At 47.2% G+C, this 22255-nt stretch overlaps 1 protein-coding gene and 1 pseudogene across 1 annotated transcript in view; both read right to left on the reverse strand.

Moving 5' to 3' along the window:
* Positions 1–371: 371 nt before the first annotated feature.
* Positions 372–22255, reverse strand: part of hcrtr2 (hypocretin (orexin) receptor 2) — a 91759-nt gene continuing 69875 nt past the window's right edge. Inside the window, exon 7 of the mRNA XM_070884341.1 lies at positions 372–747. Within this exon, the coding sequence (XP_070740442.1) occupies positions 527–747 (221 nt within the window). The 3' untranslated portion in view covers positions 372–526. The remainder of the gene's footprint in view (positions 748–22255) is intronic.
* LOC139267691 (U2 spliceosomal RNA) lies at positions 14775–14944 on the reverse strand (annotated as a pseudogene).

Raw genomic sequence — 22255 nt, forward strand, 5'->3', positions numbered from 1 at the left:
GCTAACGGGCCTTTCTGAGAGGGGCAATTTCGACTCCTAAGATAATTGGCAAAAAATCCAAAGGGGAAATGAGGAAAAATGTTTTCACGCAGCGAGTTGTTGCGACCTGGAATGCACTGCCTGAAAGGGTGGCGAAAACAGATTCAAAGGTACCTTTCAAAAGGGAATTGGATAATTAACTGGAAAGGAGAACATTGCAGGGCTGTGTGGAAAGAGAAGTGGAGTGGGACTAATTGGATAGCCCTTTCAAAGAGCTGGCACGGGCACGATGGGCCGAATGACCTGCATTTGTGCAGTATGATTCTAGAATTCCGTGATATAATACAAAATACAAGAGAGAAGTGTCATTCTCTGCCTGTGAGATGGCTGTTTTAATGATGCGATTTACAAGTCCAAAAATAGTCGCCTATTGCTACACAAATTGCCTTCACTCTTGACATTCATTGTGGTATCCCAGAAACAGCATTTTAACGTAACAAAGGTCAGGCCGATGTTGAGATGAACACTGCAAACATTGCCACTGTCACTAGATGTTGTTCACAGTAAGGCTGCTGCTCTGTAATGTAGTCATATTTGTGAGCACGACATGCTCTGAAGTTTTGGAGACATTATCAAAGTGGCAGATTTGCGTTTGCAAAGACTTGCGGCTCCCGGTGCCGGTTCGGCTTCGGCTCAGCCGCTCTTCGTTCTGGCGATCCGCCCGCAAAAAACAAGAGAACGCAGTTTTAAACTCTTCTCGGAATTTGCCTTAAAAAGAGCAAGAATATTTCAATCATTTTTGACATCCTTTCAGCTAACTGAAAAAAAAGGACGACAGTATATAGCATTCATATAAATGTGTTGAAGCACTCGTGCCGTTTGAGTGAGCTACCATTCAAATTCGGTGTGATCCTCACCGAGCGTATTCATTCTCTTCCTCATTACATTTCTCTTCCTCATTACATTTTAAAATCCCGCCTGCTGTTGTTTCGATGTGGAGAACTAAGTTTCAAGTCATTTAATAAAGAAAACCGGCGCTGAAATGAGCTTCCGACCATATATCTGCAGCGTAACTAAGACCACCTATTTTCACCTCCGTAACATTGCCCGTCTCCTCCCTTGCCTCAGCTCATCTGCTGCTGAAGCCCTCATCCGTGCCTCTAGACTTGACTATTCCAACGCACTCCTGGCTGGCCTCCTACATTCTACCCTACATAAACTAGAGGTGATCCAAAACTCGGCTGCCCATGTCCTAAATCGCAGCAAGTCCCGCTGACCCATCACCCCTGTGCTTGCTGACCGACACTGGCTTCCGGTTATGCAATGCAAAATTCTCATCCTTATTTTCAAATCCCTCCATGGCCTTGCCCCTCCCTATCTCTATAATCTCCTCCAGCCTCACAACCCCCAAGATATCTGCACTCCTCTAATTCTGCCCTCTTGAGCATCCCTGATTATAATCGCTCAACCATTGGTGGCCGTGCCTTCTGTTGCCGAGGCCACAAGCTCTGGAATTCCCTCCCTAAACCTCTCGACCTCTCTTTCCTCCTTCAAGACACTCCTTAAAACATACCTCTTTGACCAAGCTTTTGGTCACCTGCGCTAATTTCTACTTATGCGGCTCGGTATCAAATTTTTTAAAATTCTCATTATACTCCTGTGAAGCGCTTTGGGATGTTTCACTATGTTAGAGGTGCTAAATAAATGCAAGTTGTTGTTGTTGTTGTTGCTGTCCAGAGGTTGACATTCAATCTCAAACTATAAAAACTAGCTACTGGGCTGAAAGGTCTGAGTAACTCAACTAATATTTTAATAGCTTGAGACTATCAGAATTTCGATGCAATTATTAAGCGAGGCTATGGGGCAATTCACTGATTCGATGCTCCAACTGGGAAACTGTGCTCCAAGGGAGCAGGAGTTGGAGAATCAGCACTGCAGAGATTCTGCCCTGTCTGTCTCCGATTTCTACTCCGTTTGAGCAGCTTCTTCCCACAGACACTGTGGGACTTGTGAGTTTACCTTCTATGTGTTGGCAATCGTCACACCCGATGTAAGACTTAGGGTGGAATTTTAACCCCCCAAAATGGATGAGTTGGGGTCAGGTGGGAGGTTAAAGTGTTATAAATATGAATCCTGATCCCAACCTGTCTTCAACCCACCCATTTCCAGTTTTAACGGAGGTGGACGGGGAACAGACAGCAAACCGCTTCCAGGAGCAGGGATGACAGTGAAAAACCTGGTCGCGAACCTCTCGAGAATCCAGCCCATAATATTCTGAAGGGGACAGACAGGGTAGATGTTGAGAGATTGTTTCCCCTGGCCGGAGAATCTAGAACTAGGGACCATGGGGGCAGAAACTCCACTTTTGAGCTTATCGCCCAAAAATGGGCGTTATTTCTGGCAATGGCGGTAAAAAAGTATTTTCAGATCGCCGGCTTCTCGCCCATTCTCTAAACACCTAGTTTACATTTTTGAAAATGGGCGTTATTGTGAGCGATATCAAATGGGCGGTAGCGTTAAATGTTTTTGACCTTCTGCCGTAAAGCATGGCCGTCCTTAGCAACGGCATGGCAATGCTCAATTCCTGCGATTCTGGAAGTCAAGGGTTACCATGACAAGCGCAGAAGAGGAGACAGAGAGAGAGGGAGCTCAGAGGGACTGAAGGCGTGGCTGGGTGTGGTGTGACTGCTTTGGGAGGAAGGAGAGATGGTACAGTTGTCTAGGAGGACTGTAGACATTGGTGACCAGCTCATCGAAGCTTTGGGGGACATATCCTGACACCTGGCCACCATGACCGAGTACATTCCACGCATGGCGGAGTCCCTGGATGTGATAGCCAGGAACACTGCTGCCACAGCCCTCCCAGTGGTTCCAGAGCATGGCACTCCACCCCTAGGTTCCCCACCACCACTGCGAACGACAGACGAGAGTAAGGACCAAGATCCTGCTTCTGCATCAAAGAATGTTGTCCCCTCAGCAACCCCCACTCCTGTACCCGTCCAACCACCACATTTGCCTTCATTCCCCTCCCCCCCAATGAGACACCGCCTGAGGAGCTCCTCGGCCAGGCGCCGTGGAGCGAGGAGGGGAAGAGGTAGAGGTGGGGAGAAGGAGGGGGGGGGGAGGAAAGTGAGGTGCATGTGCGCAGGTGATGGCTGTGTTATAGCTCCAACTGGGTGTATGCAATTTGTTGCAATGTATGGGGGCTGGGGACCACACTCCTGCTTTGCCTTTATATTCTGTGTTGCTGGACATGTTGAACATGTGATTGATGTCAATGCTGGAAAAAGTGGGATGTGGGCGGGGGTTGGGTGTTATTGGTTGTGATATTTATGATTTCAGACCAATGTTGGTATTGAACATAACCTTGTTGCGCATTGTCTCACATAACTGGACCGTTACACACTGGTGATTCCTTACCATGAAAGGGTTAAATACAACTTAACATTAATCAACGTGAACTTTAACTGGCACCAAGGTTATGGGCACCATTGATGTCTGAGCTGCACACACACAGCAGTGTGTCAGTGTTGTCACTCACATCAGCGCTCTTTCAGTCAAAATCTTTCCGATATCAACTCCTCACGTAAGAGTGGGATTTAACAAATGCCAGCCACACTGCAGTTCATTCCAGTTAGTTCCACTTTTTGTGGGCGGTATTTTGAGCGAGCGATATTCTGGGCGATATGTGTGCGAGGTGGTGAAATTGAAGATGGGCACTCTCCATGGCCGCTAGTTTGGGTAAGTATGCTCTTTGCGACAAAAAACAATCACCGGGTGTTAATATTGAATCTCGACGTTAATTCCATTCGGAAAGTAACGCTGGGCGTTATTATGGGCGTTGAATTCTCCCATTCTGCTGATTCTGCCCAAAAAAACTGGGCAGGCGGTGATATTTTTTTTCGGCGTTAAACCCATTGGGAAAACAACGCTCGGCGATAAGTCTCCTAAAAAAGCCCGTCAAATTTCCATTTTGTGCCACCTGGGCGTTATACGTCATTTCAGCAGTATTAGGGCGTTAAGTGGACGTTAAGCAGGCAAAAAAAGTGAAGGTTCTAGCCCCATATACTCAGGATAAGGGATTGGCCATTTACGACTGAGATGAGATGGGGAGCAGGCAGGGAAGTGGAGCTGAGTCCATGATCAGATCAGCCATGAGCTTATTGAATGGCGGAGCAGGCTCGAGGGGCCGTATGGCCTACTCCTGCTCCTATTTCTTATGTTCTTATGTTCTTATGAGGAGGAATTTCTTCACTCAGAAGGTTGTGAATCTTGAGAATTCTGTACCGCAGAGGGCTGTGAATCATTGAGTAAATTCAAGGCTGAGATAGATAGATTTTTAGACTCTAGGGGAATCAAGGGGTATAGGCATTGTGTGGAAAAGTAAAGTTGAGCTCATATGTCCCAGTCCTGTTCCTAATTCTTATGTTCTTATGTTCTACTGATTTGGACTCTTTTTTTTTGGATAATTACTATACATGTATGTTTTAGTTTTCCTTACAAAAAAAATATTGTAAAAAGTAAAAAATATATACCGGTAGATAGAACTCAAGATTTTACAACATCAAAATTAAGAAAGTAGATCTTTAACATATTGCTCTGAGTGTGGATAGTGTCCATTGCTGCTCATGACATTGAGCATCTGATGCTGAGGCAGCCGTTTCTGATCTTTTGTTAATCCCTGCATGCCAGTAATACCTGAAACAGCTCAATGTATTTTGTAACCCGTGCAGGTGCAAGTGGTTGCTTAGCACCTGTGCCCGCAAATTTGAAATTTTGGTATGCTTACTATCTCTGGTTCCTGAAAACTAGCAGCACAGTTCTGCGCAGGGTGTGTTCCAGCCAATTACAGTCAGTGCTATCAGTGCTGACACATTTAAATATTATAAGGGCTCAACAACCAGGGGGCATAGATTTAAAGTAATTGGTAGGAGGTTTAGAGGGGATTTGAGGGCAATATTTTTCACGCAGAGGGTGGTGGGGGTCTGGAACTCACTGCCTGAAAGGGTGGTCGAGGCAGAAACCCTTGCCACATTTAAAAAGTACTTGGATATGCACTTGAAGTGTAGTAACCTACAGGGCTACGGACCAAGAGCTGGAAAGTGGGATAAGGCTGGATAGCTCTTTTTTCAGCTGGCACAGACATGATGGGCCAAATGGCCTCCTTCCGTGCTGTAAATTTCGATGATAACGAAGCTAAAAACCTCGGATTTCGCCTGCTGTGCATGTTTAACAGTGGCCGGCCAGGGTTCCCGGTCCTCAGGAACCCCGACAGTTGCGGCCAGGCGAAAACAGCCCTGGGGAGCCGGAATGCTTAACCCCATTCCCCACACAAGCCCCGCCATCACCGCGATAGGAACCCCCCCCCCCATCCACAGGGTCAGCGATGAGACCCACCCCCCTCCCCGGGTCCGGGGATCAGACTCCCCCTGCATCCGGGGATCGGACCCCACCCCTCGGGATCAGACCCCATCCCTCGGGATTGGACTCCCCCTGGATCTGGGGATTGGACCCCACCCCTCGGGATCGAACCCCCGGGGTCTGTGATCGTCCCCCCCTGTGGAGAAATGCCTGGCATCTATATTATTTCAGGGTTGATGAACATGTCATCATCCGACTGTATTTTAGAAACGAGGTGTAACTGATTGTATAACAATTTGTCCTGGCTATATAATCAGATTAATCAATAGCAGTTTGTCCTGTCTATGGGTTCAATTTTTCCCAGTGATTTCACCATTTTTTTGACGCAGGCCCCTTTTTTTGGCCTCCGTTTAAAAAAAACAAGTTTCCTCGATCAATTTGCACCAGCGTAACTCAGTTAGTTATGATTTTTTTAGGTACTTTTTTTTAAGCCAAAGGAGCTTAACCTGCCACCCACACCAATTCTGGCCAGTTAGGCAAGTTTGGCCAGCTGAGAGTTACTCCAGTTCTTCTTAGGCCAGCGTATATGGCCTCTGTAGAAAAACCTTCTGGCAAGTTAAGGAAATTGGCACAGGTAAGGAATTCGGCACAGGTAAGTGCAGCAGATGCCCGGACAGCAGCAGCAGGAGAGGTAAGAGCGAGGGGAAGAGGGGGGTGGGAAGCCTTTCGGGTATAGTTAGGTGCAGGGACCAGGAGGGAGGAGGCCATCGGCCCGGGACAGAAGCGGACTGGGATAGGTGCGGGACCGGGAGGGAGGAGGTCACTCCGCCAGGGCTAGGTGCGGGAGAGCGGGACCAGGAGGCCCTTCGGCCAGGGATAGGAGTGGGGATTGGCATCGGCATCGGGGCGGCTGGGGGACTTTAATAATTTAATGGCGGTCGGTTGCTGCAATGTATTTGTGCTTGTGAAGTTGCTGCAATGTTTAATGTGCTTGTGCAGGTTGTGAGCTGGCTGTATGTTTCATTTTCTAGCCTTAGCCGCATTGTGTCCCTGGTTACCTTAGCAACCCGATTTTTTTCGCGCAGATCACGGCTCCACCCCAAAAACTAAAGAACAGGTTAGGCTGCACCAAAATGAAGAAATCAAACGGAGAAACTTGGAACACTTTTTTTTGCGTACTTGGGCCCCAAAAAAGCGGGCGTAACTCTTCAAGCACACTAAAAAAAAGCTTTGAGGAAAATTGAGCCCTATACAAGCATCCTAATCAATAGCAATTTGTCCTGTCTATATAAGCAGACTAATCAATAGCCATTTTTAAAACATTTTTATTTGTTCATGGAATGTGGGTGTCGCTGACAAGGCCTGCATTTATCACCCATCACTAATTGCCCTTGAGAAGATGGAGGTGAGCCGTCTTCTTGAACCGCTGCAGTCCGTGTGGTGAAGGTACTCCCACAGTGCTATTAGGGAGAGGGTTCCAGGATTTTGACCCAGCGACGATGAAGGAACGGTGATATATTTACGTCAGGATGGTGTGTGACTTGGAGGGGAACTTGGAGGTGATGGTGCTCCCATGCGCCTGCTGCCCTTGTCCTTCTAGGTGTTGAGATCGTGGGTTTGGGAGGTGCTGGTGAAGAAGCCTTGGCGAGTTGCTGCAGTGCATCTTGTAGATGGTACACACTGCAGCTACGGTATGCCGGTGATGGAGGGAGTGAATGTTTAAGGTGATGGATGGGATGCCAAACAAGCGGGCTGCTTTGTATTGGATGGTGTCGAGCTTCTTGAGTGTTGTTGGAGCTGTACTCATCCAGGCAAGTGGAGAGTATTCCATCATACACTGACTTGTGCTTTGTAGATGGTGGAAAGGCTTTGGGGAGTCAGGAGGTGAGACACTTGTCGCAGAATACCCAGTCTCTGACCCGCTCTTGTTGCCACAGTATTTATGTGGCTGGTGCAGTTAATTTTCTGGTCAATGGGGTCCTCCAGGATGTTGATGGTGGGGGAGTCGGTGATGGTAATGCCGTTGAATGTCAAGGGGAGGTGGTTAGACTCTCACTTGTTGGAGATAATCATTGCCTGGCACTTGTGTGGCGCGAATGTTATTTGTCACTTATTGAATGTCGTCCAGGTCTTGCTGCATGTGGGCATGGACTGCTCCATTATCTGAGGAGTTGCAAATAGTACTGAACACTGCGCAAACATCAGCAAACATCCCCACTTCAGAACTTATGATGGAGGGAAGGTCATTGATGAAGCAGCTAAAGCTGGTTGGGCCGAGAACACTGCCTTGAGGAATTCCTGCAGCGATGATGTCCTGGGGCTGTGATGATTGACCTTCAACCACCATAACCATCTTCCTTTGTGTTAGGTATGACTCCAGCCAGTGGAGAGCTTTCTCCTGATTCCCATTGACTTCAATTTTACTATTAGTCCTGTCTATATGAGCAGTCTAATCGATGGCAGTTTGTCCTGTCTATATGAGCAGCCTGATAGCTATCCTAAAAATTACAGTTGGCGCAAAGACCATGATAATTCAATGTAATTGGCCACCAAGATTAAGAGTGCAGCATGGTGTATGTTCTCTGTCAGCTGAGCGCTCCTTTGTATGTTGCTGTAACTGTGAAGAGTTTTTGATGTGCTAATGTGCACAAGCTGTTTGTGAGTATAATTAATCTTATTAGCACGGGTATAATTTGTGTTCCACGGAGGTGGGGGATGGAACGAATCAAGCTGAAAGTTTTCACACTGCACCGGTGACAGACTTTTACTGCTCCTATGAATTGAGCATTAAAGCTGAGACAGAATCTCTGTTGCAGTGCCTGACTAGGAAATTAGACCTAGAAATTTGATCGCACCAGAAAATGTTCATGCAGGAAGTGGGGCGGTGCGTACTACACATGACTGTTCGTGTTGTCCCGGGCAGCACGTAATATTTGTGCTGTGTGCTCATTGTAATGAGTCAGGTGTGCAGACAGTGATGCCATTCATTGGCTGCGTGCCTATTTGGGATATCTGATGCCATTTAAAGGTACCCAGCAAGTCTTAACAGGGAAGTGCACTCTGAGAGCTGTAGAACGAAGGAAACACATAAGGAGAGAAATAGGTGTTAGACCTGCAGATCGTGCCCCACCCCCCCCCCCCCCCCCCCCAGGTTCTCCGATGCTGCTTTGGAGGCCCTGGTCCAGGTGGAGGACAGGAGAAGGGAGATCCTGTCTGCCCCAGCTCCCCCACCTCTCTACCTCCACAGGGGTCAGAAAGCCCTCCAGGCAGCAACTCTGCCACCAGTGGGAAGACATTGGACAGAGGAGGTCAGGAAGACACTGGACAGAGGAGGTCAGGGGCTCCTAAGATATGGCTGCAATGCTGAAAGAAGTTCACTGACCTCTCTACTCACACCTCCATTAGATCCAGCCTGACTACAACCCTCCCCGCTGCCCTGCATGCTCCTACAATCATCTCAACACATTTCACTACAACTCCTCCCCATACTCACACGCTTATCATTTTCGCCACCCTCCCTTCCACACACCTCACATCTGATGCATAAAGGTTAAGGGACACGGTGACATTGACAACCACAGGCAGTAATGTCCATGTCAGGGTTCGAGGCTTGAGTTGTGGCTGCAGCAGGTGATGTAGCTCATTGACAGCCTCCTTTGTGAAGTGTAGGCGCCTCATACATTGCTCTCCAGTAAAATTTATGCAGGAGAAGTGCTCCCTGAACATCCACTGTGGGTATGGCTCCTGCACAGTGCCACCCCCCCTCCTCCTCCCTCTTGTGGCAGCTGCTCCTGCTCTCTGCTGTATTCCTTGCTGCTCCCCCCCCTCCTCCAGTCCCAAAGGCAGCACTACCCGACTACCCAGTCAATCTGCTTAGAAGGCAGCCCAAAGTGCAACACCAGCAAAAAAAAAGGCCAAAAAATGCCCAGTAGTTAAGCAACATCCTGAAATAACAAAGTTACACGAACCTGGAAGTACTGCATGATCCCTTTAAACCATGCTGCTGAAGGGCCCTATTACGACCACGTGTTTCTGGGCAACATCATCACATGGCGACTCAGATGTTGGGGCAACCCAATATCACAAAAGGGCCCTTCAACAAAGGCAGGGCCCTAATTTTGAATGTTTTAGTCATTGTTTTAAATAGTTTTGGCTCCTGATGCCTATGGAGCAGCTCGATTCAATATGGCGCGTGGCGCTCTTCCGGCTTGTAATGAGCACGCGCTTCCTGGTCACCATGTTGGATGCTTACACGCCTGTTTACCATTTACCAAATATTGAGCCTAAAATATGTTCAGTAACACTGTCCTCAGCATTTCCTTCACTAATACCCATATTTTGCTGTGGTGTTGGGTAATCACCAAATACATTCTCAACACAATATACAAATCAAATGCATAAAAAATATTGAATACCTTGTGTGATATTCAAATAACATCAGTGTGTTTTATCACATTGTTCTGCCTTCATGCCGATGGATTATATATAATTTCAAACCTACTACCTGTACTTCTTCTACATGATTCCGTGGAGGAAGGAGTCATTGTGCAGGCTGGCTGCTGGGCTTTACTGACACATTGTGGTTGCACACCTCCTTCAGCTATACATTGTGAGAGCCTTCATGTAAATCAGTTGCGTCCAGTAGTGCGATTGCTAACTAGGGCTGCTTGCATTCTATCACCTAAGTGCTGAACCAACTGTTTCTGGGTGAGAGAGGAGATGGCCATTAGTAGAACCACCAGAAACATTCCTTATTCTGTGATGTCAAACTCTGCAGGAGCTTTTCTCAGTGAACATCTGGGCTTGCTTTATTTGTGCGAGATTTGATCGAGGAGATAAGAAGAAACTGTTTCCACTCGCAGGAGGGTCAATAACCAGAGGACACAGATTTAAGATAATTGGCTAAAGAACCAGGGGGGAGACATTCAGAATTTTTTTTACGCTGTGCGTTGCTGTGATCTGGAATGCACTGCCTGAAAGGGTGGTGGAAGCAGTAACTTTCAAAATGGAAGTGGCTAAATACTTGAAGGGGGAAAAAACTGCAGGACTATGGGAAAAGAGCAGGGATTAATCGGATAGCTCCTTCAAAGAGCCGGTATGGCCCACAGGTGACCGAATGGGCTGAATGGCCTACTTCTGTGCTGTATCATTCTATGATTTGTTCATGATCATTAAAGGCCATCTTGGCCTACAAACAGAAAAATAGTATGGAGACAATCATAATAAACTAAGCAGTAACAATAACTTTCAGCAAGAGCTAGAGAGGCAGACAGGTTAAGGGAGGGAATTCCAGAGCTTAGGGCCTAGGTACCAATGATGGAGCAATTAAAATTTGGGATGTGAAAAAGATTAGAATTGGAGGAATGCAGAGATCATGGAGGTGAATTCCCCTGTTCTTCTTCAAAATAATGCCATGGGATATTTTACATCCACCTGAAGTCACCTTGTTTGGATGGGATGAATCTTAGGCTGCTAAGAGAAGTAAGGGTGGAGATAACGGAGGCTCCAACCACAATCTTCCAATCATCCTGAGATATGGGAGTAGTGCCAGAGAATTGGAGAATTTTAAGTATTACACCCCTGTTCAATAGGGAGGGAGAAACCTGGTAACTACAGGCCAGGCAGCCTAACGCTGGTGGTGAGAAACTTTTAGAGACAATAATCTGAATCAAAATTAATTGTCACTTGAAAAAATATTGATTTGTTAAAGGCAAATCGTGTTTGACTAAGTTAATTGAGTTATTTGATGAAGTAATGGAAAGGGTTGATGAGGGTAATGTGGTTGATGTCGTATAAATGGATTTTCAAAAGGCATTTGAAAAGGTATAAAATAGACTTGTTAGAAAAATTAAAGACCATTGGATTAAAGGAGCAGTGGCAGTTTGGATATGAAATTGGCTAAGGGTATTAGGACTACTCTTTTTGTTATATATTAATGACCCGAACTTGGCTACACAGGGCATAATTTAAAACTTTGCAGATGATACAAAATTTTTAAATGTAGTAAACAGTGAGGAGGATGATAACAGACTTCAGGAAGACATATCCTTCTGCCACTTGGAATAGCTACCCTTTACCGCTACTCTCTGAAGCCAGTTAGCTATCCATTCTGCTACTTATCCCCCGACTGCATTCTCTGACCTTATTCATTAGTCTATTATGTGGCACCTTATCAAAGGCCTTTTGGAAATCTAGATAAATTACATCTACTGCATTACCCGCATCTACTCTCTCTGTTACCTCTTCAAAGAATTCAATGAGGTTGGTCAAGCAAGACTTTTCCTTTTGAAATCCATGTTAACTATATTAAACTGAGACCCTATTTGTTGGTATGTAAAAGGATCCCACTGGCACTATTCAAAAATAGTAGGGAGTTCTCCATTGTTCCAGTCAATATTCCTCCCTCAATCACTTTCCATGCATAAAGCATCTGAACCTGTCAACTGAAGCATAGCCTGTATCTTATTTCCAGGCATCCAATATGCCTTCATATGCTAACTGAAGCACTCCATTATCCTCTGACTATACTTAAACTGCGCTGTTTATCCCTATCGTACCTGTAACTTAGCCTAGTGGGCTCACCCCCACCAACAGAACTATAGCTACATGTACTACTGGACCTCCATTCATGGATTTGCCAGCTGCGAGATGTGGATCAAGCAGGGATTCTCCTTTTCTAGCTTACAGGCAAAAGAAGACAAGGAACGTCCACTAAGAGGTAAGGTTATCTCATCTCTCCACCCTTCAACATGTAGTTTGTCACCTGGAATATAGGTCCTGTGAACTCATCCCTTTTTGACGTGGAAGCAAGTCATCCTTGATACGAGGGACTGCCTATGATGATGATGACATACCAATGTATGAGCGATACCATATGCAATGGTAAAAGGACACGATTAAAAGATAACAAAATATTGATCCTTTAGTTTTTACTTTTCTTCCTGTGGGGAAGTGCTGCCTTACAATGTACAACCCCCCACAGTGGCATGGTTGAAATCAGGTTACCGTATGAAAGGCTGTAGAGCATTACAGGCATTCTTCTGAGTGAGCATGACATTAGTTGGGTGGAATTGTGCTCATCGACAGGAAGGTTAGTGAACATTGTTGGTTTAGCCCATGAGAAAACGCATCACATTTGATTTTTTCCCACACTGTTTATAACAATATGTGGATAGGTAATATTTTAAGAACATATGAACATAAGAATAGGAACAGGAGTAAGCCATACGGCCCCTCGAGCCTGCTCCACCATTCAATAAGATCATGGCCGATCTGATCATGGACTCAGCTCCACTTCCCCGCCCGCTCCCCATAACCCCTTATCCCTTTATCATTTATGATAGTAATTGTTTGTTTTTTTAGCTCTTGCGACCTGGTTGTCGCTGGCAAGCCTGGCATTTATTGTCCATCTATGTTTTCCTGAAAATATGGTGATACAAATGAATGGCTGTTCAGAGGGCGGTTAAGTGTCAACTGCATTGGTGTGGGACTGGAGCCACATGTAGGCCAGGCCGGTTAAGGGTGACATGTTTCCTTCCCTAAAGAACTTTAATGAACCAGTTAATTTTCAGACTTCAATTTGAACTGTCACCATTAGTAGTCTACCCTCATGGTTCAATGGTCCAGGTATTATGTTCATTTTGTTGCCTAGGCTGTATTAGTTGATCTCAACTGGGTGAATGGGGGGTTGCTACAATATCCCAAGGCTAGGTGGGTCAAAAAAATCAGCCACCTGCCTCGGATAACATCCAGTGATCCCGGTGAGAATGCATGTGTGTGTGTGTGGACGTCCGGTGTGGACAGGATCGAACGTTGCTGTGATTGTACCTACTGCTGAATGCCCTGGTAGCACTCACTGCTTGGGCTCACAGATGAAGAACGGTATTTGGAGCAGGTACTAGAGGGCAGTAGGTGACTGGAAATCCAACTAACTCACCACTTTTAGGAGATGGTTAAAGGGGAGAAGCTGTTTACAAATTTGTATCAAAGAAATCTGTGTTATACAATTATCGCCATGATAACCCTACACCCACCAGTGGGCAGACACCACACAGAACTAACAACTAATAAAATTAATAAGTTTTGATGAAATCATGTCCTCTATGAGTCACTCGGTCTGGCTGGTCAATTATTTTACTAACTTAAGTATAGTGTGATGGACATGAATCGCCAATATATTAAATAGAAAATGTGACATCCCCTGCAGCAGTCAGTAAAATGCATCCCAATATGTAGTACAATGTCACAGATCAGCAAAATTTAAAAACATTTTTTTTGTAATGTTTTCTGTAAATGTTACAGGATTGCAGTCGGTGGTGTGCATTCCAAGGCACTGACCAGTCTTGAAGAAGGGACACGAGTAAATTACACCAGTTTATGATATCAACTTTGCTCCCTTGTAACACACTGCAGATGGCCTGTTCTCCTTTACATATTTTTTTATAAAACATTCACCGAACAAAAACATGACACTCTTTATGATCTAATAAGAATTGATGGGGCCGAAATTCAGGTCCGCTTTTTGGCCGCCATTACCGTCATAATGGTTGAGGCGGGAATCTGTCCGAAATTCAGCAATTTTTCCAAAAAAATGGCGCCCAGCGGTATTGTCCAGCGGGAATTGACACTTTGCAGCGGTGTGGCTGGGGAGTTCGAAGCGGAGTTTGCACGAGGAAATTCACCTTCTCTTGATTTGGTCTTAATGAGCCAGCGTTCCCTGGCCCTCTTAAAGGCCATGGTTTGCAGCTAGGCCCTGAGGAGGGAAAGCGTTGGAGTGAAGGTCATGGCTGCTGGACCTGCTGGACCTGGATCAAGGAGGGCAACCCTTTTTTCAGATGCAGAACTGGAGACACTGATGTAGGCTGTGGAGGGAAGGAGGCGAGTGCTGTACCCTGACACAGGCAGACCGACTCGCGAGGTCTTCACCAATGCCTGGAGAAAAATTGCTGTGGAGGTTTCCGGGACCTCCATCCACGACCGGATGGCCGCCCTGTGCTGAAAAAGGATGAATGACATCATCCGTCTGATGAAAGTGAGGACCTATTCCACCAACTGCTGACCTTCCATCAGCGAGCCTCTCCTTCATCCTTCTCTTATTTCCCAGCTTCACTATATAGTCACTGAAGCAGCATTTCACTGTTCAGGTCTGTATATATATATGTGTGTATGTTGTCGCAATAGAGGCTCCCTTTCATGTCGCATTTACAGCTGCATGTCAGGGGGACACACTTGTGCACTCATTTCTGAGGCCTCATGACACCTCTTCACCAACCACTGGGCTTTGTAGGCCAAGGTGGAGCAAAGGAGGACTGGTGGTGGCGAGCCCCAGCTTCAAATCCTTCTTTTTTTTTAATCCAATTTCGTTCCAGATCAACTCTAACGCCAAAGATCACTTTGCGCCAATGTGTTTGATCTTAGGCCAAAAGGCCGAGAGGCGAAGTTGCACCGTTCCTGGAAATATTGCAATACCAGGTCGGTGCATGGAGTGGACGGGGCATGCCCCTGATCCAGCTCCCTGTCCAAAAATCAATTCAATATCATGTCCCCATAGGGGATATTAAACTGATAAGAACAGATACTACACTTGATCTTAGCCAAAAGAAATCTTTATGCCTTTGGAGGAGAGGGTGGAGGTGCTAGTGGGCAGACATGCTGCCTTCCCTGTGTCCACCGGTACTGGCGATGCCGATCCCCTTGCAGGCAGCATGGGTAAATGAGGCCCTTCTTCTCTCCTGAAAATGCCAACGCCTACTGCGCCTTTCCTTCTGCAAGTGAGCTAGTTGCAGCCTCCATGCGTCAAACCCTTGCCCCCCACCCCACGCCTTCACGGCAGCACTTGTGCCATTTATCCTTTCAGATGAGAGGTTGATTGACAGCCAATGGGAGGGTCCTAGCGCTGGTGCGAGTGGGAGGGCAATGCAGGAGAACAGCCTTGAAGGCAGTGGCAGCTGAGGCCAGGGAGAGGATGACATGGAGAGTGAGAGGCGAGGCCTGGACGAGGGCACTGACAGCCATGAGGATCCTGAGACCCAAGAGTACATTGGGGGCTCGAGCCTGGATGAGACCCTGCAGCCCCCTCCATCCTTTGGCACCAACTCAGTTAAGGCAGAGGAAGAGGGGGACACTGCTGGCAGCACCACGTCACTGCTTCCTACAGTCACACATGTACCACCTCAGATACCGGGAGTACGTGGTCCGATCTAGTAGAGATAGCAGAGAGGTCTGCACTGGATGTTGCACCGGGGTCTAGTGGGCTGCAGCATGGTGACAGGCAGAGGGAACCTCAGGTGCCATCTCTCCGGAGGGCGAGTCTGCACCAGAGTTCTGCTGGGGAGGACTCAGACGAACCCATCGATGTTGGGGCTTATGAAAGAAGGGTGGAGGCCATGCATTCCCAGATGTTGTGTGCCAGACAGGCTGTGGGAAGTGGTGAGAAGCATGGAGGAGTCTGCCTCCCGCATTGTTGACAGCTCTGTGCACTCCATGGAGCCCATCATTGCCCAGTGTGCAGGTGATGGTGGACTCCCAGAGAGATCATGTAGATCCAGCTGTGAAGCCGCGACTCGTAGGTGATGTGGCAGCTGCCATTACAGCACAGGCACAAGTGAACGAGCATATCGGTGCTGCTTGGGAGAAGATAGCCACGGCCCTGGAAGCTCAGAATGCTCTTATGCACTCTGGACAACAGGCCAGAGGGTGTCTAACTGCTGTTATCTCTGATGGCTTTGAAACTGTGGCTGCTCTCATGCAGTCTCAGCTGGATGCCACCCGACACCTCAGTGTTGCCTTCGCGGCTGGGTCCACCACGGGCCACGGAGGACCTTCCGGTGTGACACCACAGCACCGACCTGAGCTCCCTCAGGTTGGTGCCGGTGGTGGTGTGCTGCCCTCGAGGAGTGACGCAGGCTCCTAGGACCAGAACCTGATGCGCTCTCTCAGGATCACCCCTCGAGCCTGCTCCGCCATTCAATATCAACTCCTCTTTCCACCTGCTCCCCATACCCCTCGACTTCCTTATCATTTAAAAATCTGTATCTCCACATTAAATATATTCAAAGACCCAGGGGCCGAAATTCACCATCCCCGAAGTGACCGCTAACGATGGGTTTGGGCGGCCGATTGAAAAAAATTGATTGGCCGCTGCGGTTGGGTGATTTTCCCTCCCCGAACCCTATTTAGCTCGTGGGGGGTTAGAGCGGTGCTCATTTCCGCCGGAAACGGCAGGCTGAAGCCGCTGTAAAGATACATTTCCAGCATTGAGCTCAGCAGCATGCGGGCTGCTGAAAAGCGGCCAGGACAGTGATTTTCAGCTGCAAAAATGTTGGACTTCCTTGGAGATGGAGCACGCGGTGTCCACCGGTACGCTCGCGGCCTTCCGCGAGAGGTGGGCACGGAGGGACTGAAGTGCATCATCACGCCCGGCAACCAAATTTTAATTTGATTTTATGTTTTTAAGTTAATTTGTTTTAATTGCCGGTGCTTTTAGTGTCCCCCTCCCCTTTTATAGGGGGCACTTGAAAAAAATTTGATTCTGTGCCCAAAAAAAACCCAAAAAAATAATTAAAGGGCCTTGTAAATGTTGGTGTTTCCCCCAGATCGGGGGGCACGGTTTAAAGTTTTTTGTTGACTCCTAAAAGAGTTTCAGGCAGTGTCCCTGCGAGGTATTTGAGTTGGCGCTCGAACACGACACAGTCACACAGTTTTGCTGCAATCGGGCCGCTTAGATAGGGAAATAGTTGTATTAATTTTAGTGTTTTTATTTCATATTCCATCATCAGCAGTATTTAGCTTTTCATATAGCTGTATTAATTATTAGTGTTTTTATTTCATATTCCATCATCTGCAGTATTTAGCTTTTCATATAGTTTTATTAATTGTTTTGGCTCCATTAAACCTGCTGAGTGCTGCTCAGAGGTTTGCACATACTTTTGTACAACTTTCAGATCTGTCTCTTTAGTGGAGGTCTGTGGGCTGAGGATGGGAGGAGTGTTGGGAGGGCAACACCTGGTATACCTGGTTAGAAGCAGGGCAGCACACAGGAAAAGACATTGCCATCAGCACTGTGCAGAGAGGCAGTGGGCAAGGGAGGCAGCAGCCACGATTCGTTCATTCTGCGCCAGACCTGTGTGCCCTCCATGTTGACCGGTCCGAATCAGGATTGCGGTTGGCTGTTTGGGGACAAGGGATATCCCCTGTGCACTTGGCTGCTCACTCCACTGCGGAACCCCAGGACAGCACCAGAACATATATACAATGACACCCATTGTGCCACCAGGTGCATCATCGAGCAGTGCATAGCCATCCTCAAGCAGAGGTTCCGGTGCCTGGACCGCTCTGATGGCACCTTGCAGTACTCTTCTCAATGGGTCTCCATCATCATCGTGGTCTGCTGTACGCTGCACAACCTGACTATCATGAGGGGGCAGCTGCTGGAGGTCGAGCCAACACTACCACCTGAGGAGGAGGAGGAGGTGAAGGAGGAGGAGGAGGATCCCCGTCGCCCCAGAGCTAGGAGGTGTCGACCCATCGCCACCCTGGAAGGGCCGGGTGCAGACTTGCCAACACCCTCCTCACATATATGGAAGTGCCTGACACCACCCCTGCAATCTCTCTCCATGCATTATGTACTGCCTGTCTGCCAGGTCTCCCCATGTCAGGAAACAGTATTCTTCTTCTGGCCTCCACACCATCCATCAGTGTCTCCAGCTGCATATCAGTGAACCTGTTTGTTGGTTGGTTGGTTGGTTGGTTGGTTGGTTGGTTGGTTGGTTGGTTGGTTGGTTGGTTGGTTGGTTGGTTGGTTGGTTGGTTGGCTGGCTGGCTGGCTGGCTGGCTGGCTGGCTGGCTGGCTGGCCGGCCGGCCGGCCAGCCAGCCAGCCAGCCAAACTCCTTCCCCCCTCAGGGCCTTGCTGCAAACACTGGCCTTTAAAAAGGCCAGGTGGCAGCTGGCTCATTAGAAACCCTTACCTGCATGCTGAATTTCTCAGTGGTGATAACGCTCCAATTAAGACAGCCACACCGCTGAAAAATCCACTTTGGGAGGGTTCATTAACGCTAGAACCCATTTGTTCTCTTTTGGAGCTGAATATGGGATGGCCCAGCCAATCAAAAATCACGGCGCTAATGGCCCCAAAAAGGTGGGAGGAGCACCAGCTTTCCAGCAGTCCTGAATTTTGGGCCCATACCCTCCACAGCTCTCTGGGGTAGAGAATTCCAAAGATTCACGACCCTCTGAGAGAAGAAATTCCTCCTCATTTCTGTTTTAAGTGGGCGACCCGTTATTCTGAAGCTATGCTCCCTAGTTCTAGATTCCCCCATGATTTCTTTTAAAAAGTGCCATTCATGATCAGTGGAAGTATTGACCAGAACAGTAATAGTTAGCCTGCTAACAGGGACAGCATGCTATTATTTTATTTGTTACAAGGAATAAGACTGAATGAACTCAACATACAGTGACATTTATTATAAATGTTACTCTGCTTCTTCACAAAACAGTAGTAAAATAAACCACTAATACAAAAGCAAAATATTACGGATGCTGGAATCTGAAATAAAAACAGAAAATGCTGGAAATCTCAGCGGGTCAGGCAGCACCTGTTTCTCTCTCCACAGCTGCTGCCTGACCCACTGAGATTTCCAGCATTGTGTAAAATAAACCAGTTTATTGATTTACATTCCACCCAATCTCATGAAATAGCTGATCAGTCCGTCTTTCCGAGTAATGCACGTGGAGGCTGGTGCGAGATTGTGGTACTCAGTTCACCTAACAAGGAGGTTCATTGTTCTGATTCCTTGGGGAAGCAATTGGGGCGCAAATGACTTCTCACTGGGCACGGCACCACTAACGACTCTGCTAAGTTCCGCAGGAGTTTAGCACCAGCGGTAACCAGTAGCGCCCCGTTCCACTGCGGCGGCGGTGATGATGTCATCACTGTGCGCAGTGACCTGTTTTCGCTCCGGAGCAAAAACTCGGGAACTCCCCCGGGAGCTGCGCTGGGCTGCATGCCGCTCGTGGGACACGAGTTAAAGGGGAGGTGCCGCACGCGGAAAAAAAAAAATCATCCGACTTATTGGTCGCGGCGCATTGCATTGTTGAACGCGGGGTCTGTGCTGCGATCTGGCAGCCCGGCACTCTGCTTGAGTGCCGGGTGGGCTGTTGCCATGGCACTCCGCTCCCCGGTGGTACAGGTAAAGACCATCATAGTCTGCAGCTTGGCCCTCCCCTTTAATGAAGGGGAGCGCCCTGCTACGCGGCAGCGCTACACGTCCCAACGCATAGCGCTGCGCCCCTCTCCTTTTGCTCCCTTCCCACTTGCCCCCCATGGAGGAAGTTGAGTACATTATTTTGCACTCCATTTCCTCTCGGGGGCGTTAACCCCAATATTGTGAGCCGGGCGGGACATCCGCGCCTGGTGCAAGAACCCCAGACTCGCGGCTGTTACCACCTCCAAGTGGGGTGCGAGGCAATTCCCCCATCACCCCACTTGGTCATATGACTAGATATTAGGCGCCTGCACGCAGGAAAACGAGACCTGTTACAAACAAGTTTTTCAGAAATACTTACTTGAATTTGAAGCCAGCAGTAGGAGGGTTCATCCTGACCCCATATTCAAAGAATGCCATCTCTCAATCCCCGCCACCCCCCTCCTGCCCAGTCACTGATCCCCCTGAAACCTTTGGACTCTGATCCTACAGCTACCCACTTGCATTAGGGCCACTGTAACGCTCGCAGTGGCCTGATGTTCGTTCACTCTGCTCTGGTGGGATCGTCGTACCTCACTGGCTGGATTGAAATGAGGCCCGAGGCTCAATATGGAGGGCACCTCGGGCCTTGCCATTCAGGTTCAGCAATTGTTCCCTGTGCCCCATGCACAGCCAAAATGGGCATGCCCGAAATTCTGCACCCAAATATTTCCCTAGCACAGATTTACTAATGGACCTGTAAGTAACTGCAGTAGCTCTGCCTTCCTTTTTGAAAATCAATATTACATTAGCCACTCTCCGGTTCTCTGGCATACATCCACCCTTAATAAAACCCTGAACTATCATTTTGAGGGCCCCCATTTCTTTCAGGATCTTTGGATATATTCCATCAGGTTCAAACACTTTGTACGCCTTTATCCTAACTAACTTCTCTAATATTTCCCTTTTATTTATTACAATATCTTACTTCTCGCTTTTAACCAATTCAGGATTTACCTCCTTCCCAATATCCTGTTCTGTTGTAAATACTGACGTGACATATTTGTTAAATATCTCCACCGATTTTCGCTGATCCATTACGAATTCACTATCCTCTCGTCACATTTATCAAATCTCTTTATACTGATATATTTGTAAAATGCAAAATATTTTTATATTTTTGAGATTCTCTCTTCCTTTCCTTATCTCTTTTTTTTTTAACTTCTTTCCATATTATCTTATATTCTCCCTCATTTTGTAAAGTCCCACTCCCAGAAAATTGAGCACAAAATCTAAGCGGACACTCCAGTGCAGTATTTTTGGATGAGATGTTAAACTGAGGCCTTGTCTGCCTACTCGGGTGGACGTAAAAGATCCCATGGCACTATCTCGAAGAAGCACAGGGGAGTTCTCTCCGGTGTCCTGGCCAATATTTATCCCTCAACCAATATCATTAAAACAGGTTATCTGGTCGTTATCTGATTGGTGTTTCTGGAATGTTGCTGTGTTTCCTACATTACAACAGTGATTGTACTCAAAAGTACTTAAATGGTTGTAAAGCGCTTTTGGAAGGTGCTATATAAATTAATTATTTCTTTGTTATTTTTTATCATGTGCTAGTTTATGTCTAACCTCTTCAGTTATCCACAGCATTCTGAAACTTGAAGTAGTCTCCTTTTTTAATGGCATATATTTATTCTGCGACTTTGCAATCTTTTTAAAAATGTCCCATTATTGATTTGCGGTTCTGTGTGCCAATTTCTTTTACTTCCTCACCCCAGTTATCTCACTCCTAATCTTTCTAAAATCTGCCTTATTCCAATCTGGTGCTAATTGTTCCACTCTATTTGGATCTTAAACCTTATCATTTAATGGTAACACATTTCCTCGGCCAGCTTTCTCCCTCAAATAGGAGATCTGTCATACACTGAGTAACAATCCCTATTTTTAGCTTGATTCATAATCATATTGACTTTCTGAATCTGGTTTGATGTGGTTTAATTTGGTAAACAGTTTAATGTGGATTTAAGCAGTTCTTTTATAACAATAGTTGAGTTTTTAAATTAAAATTACTTGATTGCAATGGTTCAGTGACTGTTTGATTGTAATTATAGTTAACATTTATTTTAATGGGGTTTGAAATGATAGACATTGTCATTTACATGTTCTTAATGTAAATGTAATTTTAGAGCTCTCATTAATTCACCACAGAATCTGGACACACCGATCACAGGATTTAAAGTGTGGATTTTAGCCTGGAGGAGAGCTCCATGTAGGGGTGCTGTGGTGAGGTCGGAAAACCTGGAAGAACGGGTTTCCTGAATGATCAGTTTTTAACAGCAGGGTTACTTTAAATGTTTTTCGGTCAGGTTCCTGCCCACATGCCGCCTGATTGACAGGCTGCAGTCTATGACAGCAGGTGGGTGTATTGGGGGAGTGAGAGAGATGGCATGGTGGGGCGGGGCGGGGGGTTGCTGTCCCAATCATGGGGGTGGGTCCTAATTGTAGGGGAGATCCCAATCTAGGGGAGGTCCCAATCGCGCGGGAGTGGGTCCGATGGTGATCGGTGGGGGTGTCCCAGGGTGGTCGAGGGAACAGATGGTGGTCAGGGATGGGGGTTCGATGGTGGTCAGAGGGTCCAATTGTGGGTGAGGGGGATGTCAGATGGTGGTCGGATGGGGGGGGGCGGTGCAGATGGTGGTCGGGGGTGGGGGTGTCTGAGGCTAGTCGAGGG

The sequence above is a fragment of the Pristiophorus japonicus genome, chromosome 7 (assembly GCF_044704955.1).
Source record: "Pristiophorus japonicus isolate sPriJap1 chromosome 7, sPriJap1.hap1, whole genome shotgun sequence".
NCBI lineage: Eukaryota > Metazoa > Chordata > Chondrichthyes > Pristiophoridae > Pristiophorus > Pristiophorus japonicus.